The sequence below is a fragment of the Symphalangus syndactylus genome, chromosome 3 (genome assembly GCF_028878055.3).
Source record: "Symphalangus syndactylus isolate Jambi chromosome 3, NHGRI_mSymSyn1-v2.1_pri, whole genome shotgun sequence".
Taxonomy (NCBI): domain Eukaryota; kingdom Metazoa; phylum Chordata; class Mammalia; order Primates; family Hylobatidae; genus Symphalangus; species Symphalangus syndactylus.
In genome coordinates, this window is record NC_072425.2 from 33,495,940 (window position 1) to 33,513,513 (window position 17,574).

Consider the following 17,574-nt stretch of genomic DNA (forward strand, 5'->3'; position numbering starts at 1 on the left):
GACTCTGTCTCAAAAAAAAAAAAAAAAAAAAAAAGGTAGTTCCGTACATACCGATCCTAGTGATTAAGCAAGCTGACTCTGGATCCACACTGCCCAGGTTCAAATCCCAGCTCCATCACTTACCTTCCAGTTTGTGGCACATTAGATGTGTTCCTCAACCATCCAGTGCCATAAAAATCCCTATTTCATAAGATTGTTGTGGGGATTAGATGAATTCATCCAAGTAAAACACTAGAATGGTGTCTGGCATAATTAGTATTACATTAGCCATTATTATCCTTACTGATATGAAAGGACACCTGTAATATATTATTTGGCGAAAAGATAATGTTACATAATATGGGAAGTAGAGTTCCATTTTTGTCAAAACTAACAAAAATCTGTGTACACACATTCATGTGATTTGTACACGCAGACAACCTGGAATTTCTACGTAGGAGGAACTAAAGATTTGTTAACTAGTCTTGCCTGGAGGTTAAAATTGCCTAACGGCCGGGAATGGTGGCTCACGCCTGTAATCCCAGCACTTTGGGAGGCCAAGGTGGGTGGATCACCTGAGGTCAGGAGTTGGAGACCAGCCTGGCCAACATGGAGAAACCCCGTCTTTACTAAAAACACAAAATTAGCTGGGCGTGGTGGCGCATGCCTGTAATCCCAGCTACTCGGGAGGCTGAGACAGGAGAATCGCTTGAACCCGGGAGGCGGAGGTTGTGGTGAGCCGAGATTGCGCCATTGCACTCCAGCCTGGGCAACAAGAGCGAAACTCCGTTTCAAAAAACAAAATAAATAAATAAAATAAAATAAAATAAAATAACAAACCCATTGTTTTTTACTTATAGTCTGTATTTATCTGGGGTGGCTTTGGAAGGATCCATTCGAGATTATGGGAGGTCAAATTTCCCCAAACCAGTCTTTGGTGCAGCTACTTTCTATAGTCACGGAAATAGTCAGGAAAGGGTGAATGCACCAAACTGTTAACAGGGATTATTTATGGGCATGAGTGGGAGGAAGGGGGGATGGTGGGTATGGAGTTGGGGGAAGACCTGTATACACCTCTGGATTGTTTGTAAATAGTTCATTGTGTATTTATTTTGGAGGCAACATCAAATAAAAGAGGAGCGTACATGAAAAAAGGGGTTGGTTACCTTAGTGTACTATGAAGTTACAAACAAAAAAGGGTGATGGTGGTGTAGTGTTTTGAATTAACATGGAACAATGTGTTTGAAGGAATAATTGATCCAGAACTTTATTGTAGAAACCTGCCCCCATCAAAGCCATACATGGGGCTGTATATATACGTCCAGAGAAAAGGTCTTCTGCACACTTAACTGTAACTGTTAGTCATAATTTCTCTGCAGAGTGGGATGGTGGGGCTAGGAGGAAGGACTTTCACTTTTCATTTTATGATACTCCAAATCGTTTGCATTTTTTTTTTTTACAAAGATCATGTATAATTTTTCTTTTTTTTGAGACGGAGTCACGGAGTCTCGCTCTGTCCCCCAGGCTAGAATGCAGTGGTGCCATCTCGGCTCACTGCAAGCTCCGCCTCCCGGGTTCAAGTGATTCTCCTGCCTCAGCCTCCCGAGTAGTTGGGATTACAGGCGCGCGCCTCCACGCCTAGCTAATTTTTGTATTTTTAGTAGAGATAGGGTTTCACCATGTTGGCCAGGCTGGTCTCAAACTCCCGACCTCGTGATCCACCCGCCTCGGCCTCCCAAAGAGCTGAGATTACAGGGGTGAGCCACTGCGCCCGGCCGAAGATCATGTATAATTTCTATAATAAAAACAATAAAGTAAATAAAAATGTCTTCAGTGTTGTACCTTGTACTTGGCCTATGTTACAACAGGAATGACATATATTCCATCTTCATGACATTACTTAGGGCTTTATAGATTTCTGCTTTAAGGAATAAATGCAATTTCAATCCATTTAAGACTTGATTGCGTCCTTATATAAAAAAAAGTATCTGATCTTGTATCTAATTTGTTATGACAGTACCATCACTTAAAGTACAGCAATTATGCAACCTCTGAATTTGAATTTCATTTTGCAAGTGTGTAAGACCTCACGGACAAAGCGAAGGCAGAAAGTTAAAATCAGCATATCCAAAATAAATCACTCTGGTTACCGAAAAGAACATAGGGTATCTGAACAAAATCTCAGAGCTCACATAGGCATAGATACTTCCATGTGAACTTTAGGAATCTTGGCTCGTCTAACTTTTGCAGTGCTGAGTGGACCCCCTGCTCCCGCTAGGCGTTTTGGGAGCACCAGCAACCTCCACACCAGGACGGGGCTGTCGGGGGCCGCTGCGGCGCAGGGGTTCGCCCGGGACTGAGTCAGCAACGGGGCCGAGAAGTTCGGCGGGAGGCGCAGGGCGGGGCTTCCTCCCTCCGACTCCGAGCCCGGCTCTACTTTTCTGAGTCCACGTCTCTTCCTTTGGACAGGCGTGTTTCCCCAGGTCGGGCCCAGCCAACGTGACAGTCGCAGACCTGGGAAAAGGGCGCTCCGGTCCCGCCTCGAGGATTTCCCCCGGCCGCTAAGGCAGCCCGGGCCCGCTCGGCCCAGCCCCTCACGGACTGCGGCGCGCGGCTCCCCGGGGCCCGGCCCGCCGAACGCCTCGCTCCACAGCCCTCACCTCGCGGCGCCGAGCGCAGCGTCCGCGGCATGGAGACCGGCTCCGACTCAGGTCAGAGGCCCGCCCCGGGGCCGCGGGGGGCTGGCTCTGCGCGCGCGGCGGTTAGGCCGGGCCGCCCGCACAGGCCGCCGCGTGTCGAGTCCGCGCGGGGAGCGCACGCGGGGCGGGCGGCGACAGGTGGGCAGGACGAGCCGCGAGCGAGCGAGGGCGGGCGGGCGCGCGAGGGGCCCGGCGGGGGGGCCGCTGGGAGGATGGCTCAGCTCTTTCTAAATATAAAACCGGCGTGAGTTGGGCGAGCGCGGCGGCGGAGTCGCAGAGCCGCCGCGCGGGCCTGGCGCACTGGGATTCGGCCGCACAGACGGCGGCAGCGGCAGCGGCAGCGGCTCCGCAGAGGCGCGAGGCTGCGGGAGCGCCTGACTCGCGAGCTCGCGGGGGCAGCGAAGAGCGACGCTCGCGACGCGGAGGACGCAGGCGGCGGCGGCGGCGGCGGCGGCGGCGGGCGGGCCTCGGGGCACAGCGCGGTCCGCGGCGAGTGACCGGAGGCGGCTCGCGGCCCCTGCAGCACCGCGAGCCGCGAGCCCCCCGGCCGCGCCCTGCCCCCCCAGCTCCTCCCTCGTTCCCTCCCCGGCGCAACATGGCTGCGGCCGCCGCCTCCGCCTCCCAGGATGAGCTGAGTAAGTGCCGCGGCCGAACCTGCGGCCGCGAGCCGGAACGGGCGCCGCGCGGTGCCGGGGGGCGGCGGCCGCATCTAGGCTGGAGGTCTGGGGCGCCAGGCCCGGTGGGTGGGCGGCGGCCGCGGCGTGCGGGGAGCTGGGGAGCCCGGGCCTGGCGGGCGGGCGGGGCGCGGATCGTCGCCGCTGGCGTTTGTAGGCCTCAGGTTTGCACCGTCACGTTGCGAAATTGAAACCGGAGCCCCGGGCGGAGCCACCTCTGCCCGCGATCCGCCCTGGCCCGGGGTGGGGGGAGCCCAGCCCCCTGCCCACTGAGCCTCGGCTGGCAGGAGGGCCGGAGCCCCGGGGTGACGAGCAGTGTCCGCCCGTCCCGTCTGACCCCGCCTGGCCCCTGGTCCCCGACGGCTGGGCGAGTTCTAGAAATGGAGCTTTCGGGAAGGGGGAGAAGATGCCTTTTTGTGACACTCTAGTAATCAGCCGAAAGGTCACGAATAGGCGGTGACCCTCAGATGGAGCAGGGAGGGCGGAGAGGGTCGCCGGTCGAACCGCAGGAGAAACCACGGGGTGACAGCGCTTTCAGAAAGGAGAGTTAGTGCCCCCTCGATCGTACGCGGTGCAGCCTTCCCGGGGACGGCGGTCCCTGTTTGGGGAGAGCGGTGGTCACCCTGAATCCCAGGCCGCCCCGCCCGCCGCCGGAGTTCGCCTCGATGCTTTGTGGGAAGTGTAGTTCCGGGGCGCCGCGGGCCCACGCTGGGGTCATAAATAACGTATTTTCATAGGACATAGGACATGTGAGATAATTTCTGATTGGGTTTTGAGTGTTCCCTCCCCCCCCAAGGGTTTTCTTTCTTTCTTTCCTTTTTTTTTTTTCCCCAATGTTGCCCTTCAGTTTATGGAAAAAACAAGAAAGGTGTTATTTGGAGATGATGTGGGTTTTAAATGGAATAAAGCATGGGTGAGGTGTTGCAAGCTTTACGAAACTTATGTTGTTAAAGCCGCTTCTGAATTTCCATATGAAAGTAGTTATACACGTAATGTATGTTTCTCTGGTGCTTGTCAGTTTAAAGCCACTTTTATATACGTGATCTCACTTTTGCCCTCATAGCAACCTTGTGAGGCAGATAGGTAGGAATTATCCTTGTTTTAAAGAGGAGGCAGGTTTGGAGAGATTAAGTTCTTTGCTGCTTTGACACAGAACTGGTGGAGCAGGAATACTGTTTGCTCTTTTTGAAGCTGAAGTAAACACTTGGTGTGATCCTGAGCAGATTGGAGAGTCGGAGGAGACAAGGTCTCATGGTGCGATTAGAGGTAGAAGTGGGCTACGGATTGCTCTTCTGTCGGTTCCACGTGGAAGCACCACCAGGCCTTCTGAGAACAGTTCCATGTTTTGTTTTAATTGTGATAAAAATACACATACCATAAAATTTCCCGTCCTAGCCATTTTTTAAGTGTACAGTTCAGTGGGATTGAGTACATTCACACTGTTGTGCAATCATCACCACCATCCATCTCCAGAACTCTTCATCTTGCAAAACGGAAACTTGATACCCATTAAACAACAAACCCTCATTCCCTCTTCCCTTCAGCCCCTGGCGACCATCATTGTACTTTCTGTTCCTGTGATTTTGAGTATTCTTCCTACCTCGTGTGAATGGAATCATACAGAATTTGTGACTGGTTTTATTTTTATTTAGCATAATGTCCTCAAGGTTCATCCATGTTGTTGCGTGTGTCAGAATTTCTTTTCCTTTTAAAGGTTGAATGATATTCCCTTGTATGTATATACCACATTTCCTTGTCCATCTATCTGTCTATGGACGCTTGGGTTGCTTCCACATTTTAGCTATTGGGAATAATGCTGTTGTGAACATGGGTGTACAGATACCTCTTTGAGACCTTGCTTTCAGTTCTTTTGGGTACATACCCAGAAATGTAATTGCTGGATCATGTGATAATTCTAGTTTAAAATTTTTAAGGAACCACTGTACTGTTTTCTTTTTTCTTTTTTTTTTTTTCTTGAGACCAAGTCTCGCTCTGTCGCCCAGGCTGGAGTGCGGTGGCGCGATCTCGGCTCACTGTAAGCTCCACCTCCCAAGTTCACGCCATTCTCCTGCCTCAGCCTCCCTAGTAGCTGGGACTACAGGCGCCCGCCACCACGCCTGGCTAATTTTTTGTATTTTTAGTAGAGACGGGGTTTCAACGTGTTAGGCAGGATGGTCTCGGTCTCCTGACCTTGTGATCTGCTGTGATCCGCCCGCCTTGGCCTCCCAAAGTGCTGGGATTACAGGCGTGAGCCACCGCGCCTGGCCCCTACTGTACTGTTTTTGACAGTAGTTGTACCATTTTACATTCCCACCAACAATACACAGAGTTCTAATTTCTCTATATCCTGGCCAACACTTATCTATATTGTCAGTAGTAACCATCCTGATGGGTGTGAGGTCTGATTTTTTCTCAATTGCTATGCTGTATGACATCTGAGTTCCTGTTGTAGCACCAAACACATTAAAGTCTGAATTGCTAGCAGGAATGGGAACAAAACTAGAGGAAGAATTGGATATTCTGAAGTGGCTGAAGTATTTGTGTCTGTGCAGTGTGCTTCCATACATTCAGGTACTGGTTAAGATGCTGTTAAGAGATTTCCTGGCTCTAGTAGCTAATAGAAAGTTAGGAACAAATAATTCCAATCCTTGCCTTCTCCTTGTTTTGTTCAGTTAAATTGTCAGTCATCAGCCACAGATATCTGTGGACTTGGTTTCTGTATTTCTTCAGGAGAGACTGAATACGTGGCAGTTGATACCTTAGAATAATTTAACTTGAAAGCATATACATGTACACTCATTAAGAAGTTTCATATAAACCACTTTTAGTTTTAGAATGGCTATAATAAAACAGCAGATGCTGATAAAATGTGCTTTTGGCCAGGTGTGGTGGCTCACAGCTGTAATCCTAGCACTTTAGGAGGCCGAGATGGGTGGATCACCTGAGGTCAGGAGTTCAAGACCAGGCTGGCCAACATGGTGAAACCCTGTCTCTACTAAAAATACAAAATTGAGCCGGGTGTGGCGGCACATGCCTGTAGTCCCAGCTACTCAGGAGGCTGAGGCAGGAGAATCACTTGAACCTGCGAGGTGGAAGTTCCAGTGAGCCGAGATTGTGCCACTGCACTCCAGCCTGGGCAACAGAGTTAGACTCCGTCTCAAAAAAAAAAAAAAAAAAAAAGTGCTTTTAAGAATTTCACTAAAAAAAAGGAGAGAATTATCTGAATATTTTCTATTATTTATGACTAGTAGATGATAGTAAAAGCAAACTACTAAATGCCAGCATTGTTCTCTTCTACTAACATTTTATTGTAAAAAATCTTCAAACACACAGAAAAATTGAAAGTGAACATTCGTGTACCCGGCACTTAGATTCTATCATTGATAGTCGAATAACTTTATCATATTTACTATTGTAGCAAACTTTGTCATTTGTCCATCTCAGTAGATTTTTAAAAATTGTTAAATTTTTTTTTTTTTTTTTTTTTTTTTTGAAACGGAGTCTCAGTCTGTCACCCAGGCTGGAGTGCGGTGGGGCGCGATCTCAGCTCACTGCAACCTCTGCCGCGCGGGTTTAAGCGATTCTCCTGCCTTAGCCTCCTGAGTAGCTGGGATTACAGGCGCCTGTCATTGCGCCCAGCTAATTTTTGCATTTTTAGTAGAGACGAGGTTTCACCATCTTGGCCAGGTTGGTCTTCAACTCCTGACCTTGTGATCCACCCACCTCGGCCTCCCACAATGCTGGGATTACAGGCGTGAGCCACCATGCTTGGCCAATTTTTAGTTTTACTTTATTTTTTAAAAAATAGTAGTAAAATACACATAAAATTTACCACCTTAACAATTTTTTTTGTTGTTGTTTTTTTCTGGAGACGGAGTCTTGCTCTCTCACCCAGGCTGGAGTGGAATGGCACGATCTTGGCTCACTTCAACCTCCACATCCTGGGTTCAAGTGATTCTCCTGCCTCAGTCTCCCGAGTAGCTGGGAATATAGGTGTGCACCACCACCAGGCCTGGCTAATTTTTTTTTTTTTGGTAGAGACAGGATTTCACTGTGTTGGCCAGGCTGATCTCGACCTCCTGACCTCATGATCCGCCCCTCTCGGTCTTCCAAATTGCTGGAATTACAGGTGTGAGCCACTGTGCCCTGCCTGCCTTAACAGTTTTTAAGTGTACAGTGGTATTAAGTACTTATTACTCCATCTTTTTTTATGCATTTCAGAGTAAATTGGTGACATTAACACACCTTCCCCCCTAAATATTTCAGCACCAGCATTGTTTTAAATGCTTTGTATGTATTATTCCTCAGAATAACCCTGAAAGGTAGGTAACATTATTATTGCTCCTTTATGGAGAGGGAAACAGGCTTCCTAGGTCCCCTGGGTCCTGCAGCTGGAAGGTAGTCCCGGTGTGTCCGGAATTAGTGGGTTCTTGGTCTCACTGACTTCAAGAATGAAGCCACGGACCCTCGCTGTGAGGGTTACAGTCCTTGAAGGCGGCGTGTCCGGAGTTTGTTCCTTCTGATGTTTAGATGTGTTCAGAGTTTCTTCCTTCTGGTGGGTTTGTGGTCTCCCTGGCTCAGGAGTGAAGCTGCAGACCTTTGCGGTGAGTGTTACAGCTCATAAAAGCAGAGTGGACCCAAAGAGCGAGCAGTAGCAAGATTTATTGCAAAGAGCAAAAGAACAAAACTTCCACAGTGTGGAAGGGGACCCGAGCGGGTTGCCACTGCTGGCTCGGGCAGCCTGCTTTTATTCTCTTATCTGGCCCCACCCTCGTCCTGCTGATTGGTAGAGCCGAGTGGTCTGTTTTGACAGGGTGCTGATTGGTGCGTTTACAATCCCTGAGCTAGATATAAAGGTTCTCCACTTCCCCATCAGATCAGTTAGATACAAAGTATCGACACAAAGGTTCTCCAAGGCCCCACCAGAGCAGCCAGACACAGAGTGTCGATTGGTACATCCACAAACCTCGAGCTAGACACAGGGTGCTGATTGGTGTGTTTACAAACCTTGAGCTAGATGCAGAGTGCCGATTGGTGTATTTACAATCCTTGAGCTAGACATAAAGGTTCTCCACATCTCCACCAGACTCAGGAGCCCAGCTGGCTTCACCCAGTGGATCCTGCACCGGAGCTGCAGGTGGAGCTGCCTGCCAGTCCCATGCCATGCGCTCACACTCCCCAGCCCTTGGGTGGTTGATGGGACTGGGTGCTGTGGACAGGGGTGGCGCTCATCTGGGAGGCTCCGACTGTATGGGAGCCCATGGAGGGGGTGGGAGGCTCAGGCATGGCAGGCTGCAGGTCCCGAGCCCTGCCCCGCGGGAAGGCAGCTAAGGTCCGGTGAGAAATCAAGCGCAGTGCTGGTGTGTCGGCACTGCTGGGGGACCCAGTACACCCTCCGCAGCCGCTGGCCTGGGTGCTAAGCCCCTCACTGCCCGGGGCCGGCAGGGCCGGCCGGCTGCTCTGAGTGGGGGGGCCCGCCAAGCCCACGCCCACCCGGAACTCCAGCCGGCCCGCAATCGCTGCGCGCAGCCCCGTTCCCGCTCGCGCCTCTCCCTCCACACCTCCCTGCAAGCTGAGGGAGCCGGCTGCCGCCTTGGCCAGCCCAGAAAGGGCTCCCACAGTGCAGCGGTGGGCTGAAGGGCTCCTCAAGTGCCGCCAAAGTGGGAGCGCAGGCAGAGGAGGCACCGAGAGCGAGGAAGGGCTGTGAGGACTGCCAGCACGCTGTCACCTCTCACCGGTGTCCTCAGCCTCTAGCATGCACTCACAGCCATCCTTGAGGCCATCTTACCTCTTTGCACCATAGAGTGTGTATGATGAACAGTTCAAATCAGATGCATTGCCAGATTCTCAGCTAGATGTTACCTTAATCCAACCATTTGACTGTTGTTTATCATTGCTGTTGGGTACAAAAGAGACACCAAAGCCCACCAAAGGAATTACAATACTATTGAGGAAGAGGAAGAATATGTGTAAACAGATAAGTAAGGACCAAAATGTGACTGTATGATGTGGATAATACTAAAGTAGTATCATCTGTAATTCCCAGGTCTGTTATTTTGAGATGCGTAGCTGGTAAAACTTCATTTCTATAGATTTCAAATGAACATTTTCCTCCTTGCACTTGAAGTAATAGTAATTTATGTCATATCAATTTAAATGAAATCTGCAACTTTCAGTTATATCTGCTACCACACTTTGTAGGAGAAGCAAAATTGACTGTTAGGGTTCTCTTTTATTTATTTATTTGTTTATTATTTTGTTTTTGAGATGGAGTCTCGCACTGTTGCCCAGGCTGGAGTGCCGTGGTGCAATCTCAGATCACTGCAACCTCTGCCTTCTGGGTTCAAGCGATTCTCCTGCCTCAGCCTCCTGAGTAGCTGGGATTAGAAGCGCGTGACACCGCGCCTGACTTATTTTTGTATTTTTAGTAGAGATGGGGTTTCACCATGTTGGCCAGGCTGGTCTCGAACTCCTGACCTCGTGATCCACCCGCCTCTGCCTCCCAAAGTGCTGGGATTACAGGTGTGAGCCACTGTGCCCGGCCTATTTATTTATTTTTTTTTGAGTAATACCATTGAGCATGAAAGTTGCCAGAAGGCTGGGTGCGGTGACTCCAGTTTGTAATCCCAGCACTTTGGGAGGTCGAGGCGGGCAGATCACTTGAGTCCAGGAGTTCGAGACCAGCCTGGGCAACATGGTGAAACCCTGTTTCTACAAAAAATATAAAAATTAGCTGGGTGTGATGGCATACACCTGTAGTCCCAGTTACTTGGGAGGCTGAGTGGGGAGGATGGCTTGCGCCCAGGAAGTCAAGACTGCAGTGAGCTGAGATCACACCACTGCACTCTAGCCTGGGTGACAAAGCGAGACCTTGTTTCAAAAAAAAAAAAAAAAAAAAAAGTTGCCAAAAATAGGTTAATTTTGGGTTGAGACTTGTTAGCATTTGTTATCCTTTCACTAACCTCATGTTTAAGTCAGTGATTATAATAGAAGAATAGTAAAGCTGTTTATTCATTGTGTGTTTACCGTGTGTTCTAATTGTTTTGCATGCATCAACTAATTGAATCCTCAAAACAACCCTGTGAGTTTGGTACTGGTACTGTCTCAGGGGTAGAGCTACCCTCAATAGACAGTTAGGACTGGAACTTAGATTGTCTGATTCCAAAATTTGCATTAATTCTGCCCTGCTACTACTGTGTTATTCCTGCATGGGAGAATATATAGTTCATAACAAGATCAAGATGGCTTTTTTTTTTTTCGTGTCTAACTAGTATCCAGAAAGAACCTTCTGTAGTGTATAAAATGTGGCAATCGGGGCCTGAGCGGTGCCTCACACCTGTAATCCCAGCACTTTGGGAGGCCGAGGCTGGGGGATAACTTGAGAGCAGGAGTTCAAGACCAGCCTGGCCAACATGGTGAAACCCCCGTCTCTACTAAAAATACAAAAAAATTAGCCGGGTGTTGTGACGTGCACCTGTAGTCCCAGCTTCTTGGGAGGCTGAGGCAGGAGAATTGCTTGAACCTGGGAACTAGAGGATGCAATGAGCTGAGAACGCACCACTGCACTGTAGCCTGGGTGACAGAGCTAGACTCTGTCTCAAAAAAAAAAAAAAAAAAAAAAGACCAGGCACGGTGGCTCACGCCTGTAATCCCAGCACTTTGGGAGGCTGAGGCAGGTGGATCACCTGATGTTGGGAGTTCGAGACCAGCCTGACCAACATGGAGAAACCCCGTCTCTATTAAAAATACAAAATTAGGCAGATGTGGTGGCGCATGCCTGTAATCCCAGCTACTTGGGAAGCTGAGGTTTGGAGTTCCTGAGGTTTGAGGTCAGGAGTTGAAGACTAGCCTGGCCAACATTGTGAAACCCTGTCTCTATTAAAAATACAAAAATTAGCTTGTGGTGGTGGCACACGCCTGTAGTTCCAGCTACTCGGGAGGCTGAGGCAGGAGAATCACTTGAACCTGGGAGGCAGAGATTGCAGTGAGTCGAGATTGTGCCACTGCACTCCAGCCTGGGCGACAGAGTGAGACTCCCACTTGAACCTGGGAGGCGGAGGTTGTGGTGAGCTGAGATTGCATCATTGCACTCCAGCCTGGGCAACAAGAGTGAAACTCCATCTCAAAAAAAAAAAAAAAAAAAAAATTCTGATGTTATTGAACAGAACATAGTAGATTTTTGGGTAAGTTGCCAAAAAAGAAAACCATTAGTTTTGACTGTTAAAGGCAGTGCTGAAATCTAGTTTGTAAATTAGTTAAGGTCAGAGCCTGTAGCTTTCTTTCCTTATGCTTAGAGTGATTATAACTATTGCAAATGAAATGAAATTCAGTGCAAGACATGTGGCTAGTTTTTCTGCTAATATTATCTTCTGCCACTTTATGGAAAAGTTGACATTATAGTTAATATTTCAGCAGTGGGTTGAGAGATTTCCGACAGGGAAGGAAGCATTTGAGACTTTTCACGTGGTCAGCTGTTCAGTGGTTTCGTATTCTGGGCTTTATAATTAGAAGGCATCCTTAGAATCTGATCTTCGTTGGGATAAAGGCAACTCATGAAGGAGCGACAGCCTATAATCTTAAAGGATGCACTGTTCAATTTGACCATTTGACATAGCCATGGGAAACTTCAGTTGCAAAATTTGGCCAGATAATCAGCATGTCAAGTGTCTTCTGAGAGAGCCTCTGCTAGTGGTGGGAATCCTGGTAGCTCTTTTAGAGGATGAGATGTGGGAAGCTGTGTGTTGAACATGATTCTGTGGCCATACTGAAATAGCCCCTAAGAGCCAATTGCTTAAATGACCAGAATACAGGCTTCCAAGCTGATCTTTGTAGAAAGGCCAAGGCAAGCCTGTATCATTTAAATTTTAGTTACTTAACCAAATAGGAAAGTGAAGATGGAAAACGGCCACGGATATTTCTATTTTTTATTAATTTCCATTCTGATTTTTTTACTTTTACTGCATTCTGGGTTGTTTTTTTTTGAAACAAAAGTCTCACTCTGTCACCCAGGCTGGAGTACAGTGGCACGATCTTGACTCATTGCAACCTCTGCCTCCCAGGTTCAAGTGATTCTCCTGTCTCAGCCTCCTGAGTAGCTGGGACTACAAGGCGTGCGCCATCACAACTGGCTAATTTTTGTATTTTTCGTTCAGATGGGGTTTCACAGTGTTGGCCAGGCTGGTCTTGAACTCCTGACCTCAAGTGATCTGCCTGCCTCGGCCTCCCAAAGTGCTGAGATTATTGGCTTGAGCCACCGCACCCAGCCTACCACATTCTGTTTTGAATTATGCTTTCAATAAACTATAATATGTAATAAAGGCCAGTGTCAGTGAGAATAGTTGGCACAGGAGCATTGACCTTGTTCAGAAGATAGATGTTAAAATTGAAGTCACTGCCAGTGTTCTCAGATGGTTTGATCCCTGTTGCTGAGCTCTCGTTTCAGGCCTGGCCTTGATGCTTCCCATCTTATATGGCTTGTTTTGGCCACGTATTTTTTTCAATTCAATAAGCAGACTTTTAAAATTGAGTAAATAATGTATGGTGCTGTCCTCAGAGGGCTTATAATTCAGTGCAGAGACAGATTTATGTGCAAATATAAATAACGTACACAAAGCACAGTAAGTAAACTGCCTAACAGTTCTTTGGAAACCTCAAGAAATGAGAATGGTATTTGAGGCTAAAGGAAAAATAGCTTGAGCTGAGACATGGAGATAGGGAAATATTATGCAAAACAAAAAAAGCTGAGTAAGTCTGTTATGATGGGAATGGGGGTGTTACGGCTGCGTGAAGTGCTGGGAAAGGGGATCAGCTGTGTGGTTTGAGACTTGGCCCATGCTGCCTTTATTATTTGAGATCTTGGACAAATTACCTTACCTTTGCAAGTCTCAGTTTCTTCCTCATAAAATTGGAATGACAAGAATCACTCATAGTATTGTTAGGATTAATGTATGTGAAAATGTACTGTGTAAACACTTAAGCTCTTATAAATTATTATTATTTTTGGTGTGGGGTGTAATAGCAAATGATGCTGTGGAGATAGGTTGGGACCAGCGTGCTGTAGGAATGCCAACAGAACTAGTTTGGACTTTGTTCTGTAGACAGTAGAGAACCATCAAAGCTTTTAAGCAGGAGCGTAACATGAGTAGGTCTGTTTTGTAAGGGTAACAGGTGGCATTGGCGTAACACTGATTGCAAGGATCCGGAGACCAAGAGCAGCAAGACTAATTAGGAGGGTATCACAGTGGCCAAGTAAAAAGAAACTTAGGGTCTGAGTTGGGACAGTGGAAGTAGATTTGGCAAGGAGTTAATATAATCTAAAATCCCTAAAATAGGGAGAAATTGTTGGCTGACGAGATGAGGGTTATTAAAGAAGGGAGAAGTTAGAGATGAATCTAAATCTGACCTGAGACTAGAAGGTGGAGGAGTAAAAGAGATGTAGCCTCTAGACAGATTTAGGAAAGTGAAGGACAGAGAGAACAGATTCAACAGATAGGTAGTCTGTGTTCAGCAGAAAGATTATCTGTTGAATGAATGGGTTGAATTATTGAGGCCCCATGTTGTTTAGGGAGACTGTTTTGAGTAGTGGCTAAAACCTCTGGAATTGGAATCAGAGACAGTTTTTCTTTTCTTTTTTTTTTTTTTTTTTGAGATGGAGTCTTGCTCTATCACCCAGGCTGGAGTGCAGTGGCCCGATCTCGGCTCACTGCAAGCTCCGCCTCCCGGGTTCACGCCATTCTCCTGCCTCAGCCTCTCTGAGTAGCTGGGACTACAGGCGCCCGCCACCACGCCCGGCTAATTTTTTTGTATTTTTAGTAGAGATGGGGTTTCACTGTGGTCTCGATCTCCTGACCTCATGATCCGCCCGCCTCGGCCTCCGAAAGTGCTGGGATTCAGAGACAGTTTTGAATCCTGATTCTGATACTTCTTAACGTGTTCTTGAACAAGGGACCTAACTTGTAGGCCTTGGTTTTCTCATCTGTAAAATGAGATAATAAAACTTACAAGATTTTTTTCTTTTCTTTTCTTTTTTATTGAGACAGGGTCTCTCTCTGTCACCCAGGCTGAAGTGCAGTGGTGTGATTTCGGCTCACTGCAGCTGCAATTTCCCGGTCTCAATCCGTCTTCTGACCTCAGCCTCCTGAGTAAGCTGGGACTGCAGGCGGGCATCACCATCCCTGGCTAATTTTTGTGTTTTTTATAGAGACAGGGTTTGGCCATGTTGCCCAGGCTGGTCTCGAATTCCTGTACTCAAGCAATCTGCCCTCCTCGGCCTCCCAAAGTGCTGGGATTACAGGTGTGAGCCACTGTGCCTGGCCAGGATTGTTTTAAGAATGGGAAGAGATAACACATCTTGGCACATGGATTGCGGGTGTGTGGGAACCTTGGCTCTGAAGCTAGGGAGATAGTGTGGGAATGATTCCTATGGTAGAGCTGTGGAAATGGGCATATTGTTCACAGGCAGCTGACTGGGAGCCACGCGTATACGTATTTAAGAGCGAGAGGAAAATAATCAGAGAAAGGAGATGAAGAGTGCTAAGAGAGGTCAGCGGTGGCCAGGGTTGTGTCTGTCAGCCATTTATGTTCTCATATGTAATGTGCTAAAAACATGTATACATGTTTAGTAACACTTCTTATAAAACTATTGTATAATTGAAACACTTCTAACTAATGTAACAGTTTATATATTTATGATATATACACACATATACATATATGATAAAATACGTTGCATTGGTATTAGAGATTTTAAGTCTTCAGCGAATGATTATCAGTGTATTTTTTGAAGTATTAGCATGTTTTCAGTAAATTTGGTTTGTGAACATATGCCTTATTCTTTCTCAAATTTGGTAGTCATTATAATTTTTTTTCCTCATACTGAATTTGCAAAGCAGGGCATCAAAGATCTAACAAGAAATGAAAAGTGCTTATTTTTTTCTTAAAATTGTAGCTATGCATATACATCTGTTAATTATATTTTTTTGGTGTTCTAAATAATAGATTCTTTATACAATTGCATATGTACGAGTGGATGAACATACCATTGGTGATCCCGAGGATTTTTGTCAAGATTGGATAAACCATGTATCACATTGATTGTAGAGGTTAGTAGATTTAGTTCCTTAGGATGTGTGCATTTTTTTTTTTGTAGCAGCATTTAAAAATGCATAGGTTATCAGGTAGCAATTTCCCCCCAAGATCTTCATGTTTTTTTTTTTTTTCCTTTTCTAGCTACCCTGAGAGAATTGGTGAAGTTCATGTTAATTTACAAATGCCTGAAGCCTCTATTCTCTGTGATGCTAAACATAAAAAAAATTTGCAAAAAGAAGAAAAAGATAAAACTTGAAGTCTTTTTTTTTTTTTTTGAGACAGTGTCTCACTCTGTTCTCCAGGCAGGAGTGCAGTGGGACAGTCATGGCTTATTGTAGCCTTGATCTTCCAAGGCTCAAGTGATCCTCCTGTCTCAGCCCTACCGAGTAGCTGGGACTACAGGCGCATGCCATTATGCCTGGCTAATTTTTATATTTTTAGTAGACATGGGGTTTTGCCATGAAGGCTGGTCTCGAACTCGTGGGCTCAAGTGATCCACCTACCTCGGCCTCTCTTGGAGATGTTATTTAGCACTGTGTACAAGGAAAAGATTATGGGTGATCGTTTACAAACAACTTTGTGTGCCACAATCACAAAAAATCATTTTACATGCTCGAGGAATGCCATCATGGAGGTTTTTTTTTTTTAAATTTTTAATTTTTTTTTGAGACAGGGTCTCGCTGTGTCACCCAGGCTGGACTACAGTGGCACAATCATGACTAACTGCCACCTTGATCTCCTGGGCTCAGGCGATCCTCCCACCTCAGCCTCTATAATAGCTGGGACTATGTTTTGTTGTATTTTTATTTTTTGACACAGGATCTTCCTTTGTTGCCCAGGCTAGAGTGCAGTGGCATGATCATGGCTCACTGCAGCCTTGACCTCCTGGGCTCAAGTGGATCCTCCCACCTCAGCCTCCCAAGTAGCTGGGATCATAGTTGTGTGCCACCATGCCTGGCTAATTTTTTTTTTTTTTGGTAGAGACAGAGTCTCTGTGTGTTACCTAGGCTGATCTGGAACTCCTGAGCTCAAGCTATACTCCTACCTGGGCCTCCCAAAGTGTTGTGATTTTAGATGTGAGCCACCGTGCCCAGCCAGTTGTTCTATTTGTGAAAAGAGGTATGAAGGAGGCATCATCATGGTAATTGGATGTTCCTAATTCTGCCATTTTGTCATGCATTGTGATTTTGAGAAGAGCCATTTAATTCTACTTCATTCTAAGGCAGAATAAGAGTATAGTGTCATTTTCACTCTTGGGTGATATCAGATGGTCTTTTGATTGAAACTCTGTAAATTCAGATTGTAATTCTCTGATATCATGGACTCAATATCCAGTGAGTTCCTGGGATTTTGTAGCTTCAATCCAAAAGTGCCTTTTGTTGCTATCTTCTAATTTAACTGTTGGACCCCTTCTCCCCACCCCTCCTATGCATTCTACTATATTTTGGTATATATATTGCTGCTGATGATATAAAATATCTTATTCATTTAGGTGAAATTTTGAGGGATGGGATAATTTTAAAACCGGAATTCAACTTTAAAATGAATTTTGTCCTGTTTTTGCTATTTTCACATATGTTTATTCCTTGGGCGTTTAGAGAAATGAGAAATTGGGAGATGGGAAGAATTGTTTAGAAGAGCAGTGAGGACATTGTTTATTCCCTCCTAGATTCTTTAACTCCTAGAGCTTTTGGGCTTGTGATTGATGTGTTAATGTCATTATAATATACTGAAGGCAAAAGTGAAACTACGACTGCTAGGATTTAAATAGTGATTTAAATAAAGAACATTCTAGGGTTTACACACCCAGATGAGCATTGTTCTTCTAAGTAATTAGCTGCTTTGGGTGGATCTTAATGATCGTACATTAGACTTTTATGCAGTCTGAACTCCTGCATAGTATATATTATTTCCTCTAAGCTAGCTTTCACAAGCTGAAGTAATCTTTCCTGCTTGTCACCTCCTAAAACCGATTTCTAAATGAGTATCTCTGCCAGCTGCTGTCTCTAGGGGAAAGGGCCTTGTGGACCTCAGTGTTGGGAGTCTGGCACTTACTCATTAAATCTAGGGCTTCTGTCTTGTCACCTGGCCCAATCTTGCCAAGCTACTCCTATGATTTCCTCCCCTTCCTCTGT

The 17,574-nt window shown here is 46.5% G+C and overlaps 1 protein-coding gene across 3 annotated transcripts in view; it reads left to right on the forward strand.

The window, feature by feature from the left end:
* The first annotated feature begins 2,102 nt into the window (after positions 1–2,102).
* ECPAS (Ecm29 proteasome adaptor and scaffold) overlaps positions 2,103–17,574 on the forward strand; it is a 126,193-nt gene continuing 110,721 nt past the window's right edge. The window contains exons 1-2 of one of the 3 annotated variants that reach the window (XM_055271516.2): positions 2,922–3,313; positions 15,350–15,453. In XM_055271516.2, the coding sequence (XP_055127491.1) occupies positions 15,432–15,453 (22 nt within the window). In that variant the 5' untranslated portion in view covers positions 2,922–3,313; positions 15,350–15,431. Of the gene's footprint in view, positions 2,691–2,921; positions 3,314–15,349; positions 15,454–17,574 lie in introns of those variants that run through there. The other 2 variants (XM_055271514.2, XM_055271513.2) reach the window with 2 other exon arrangements.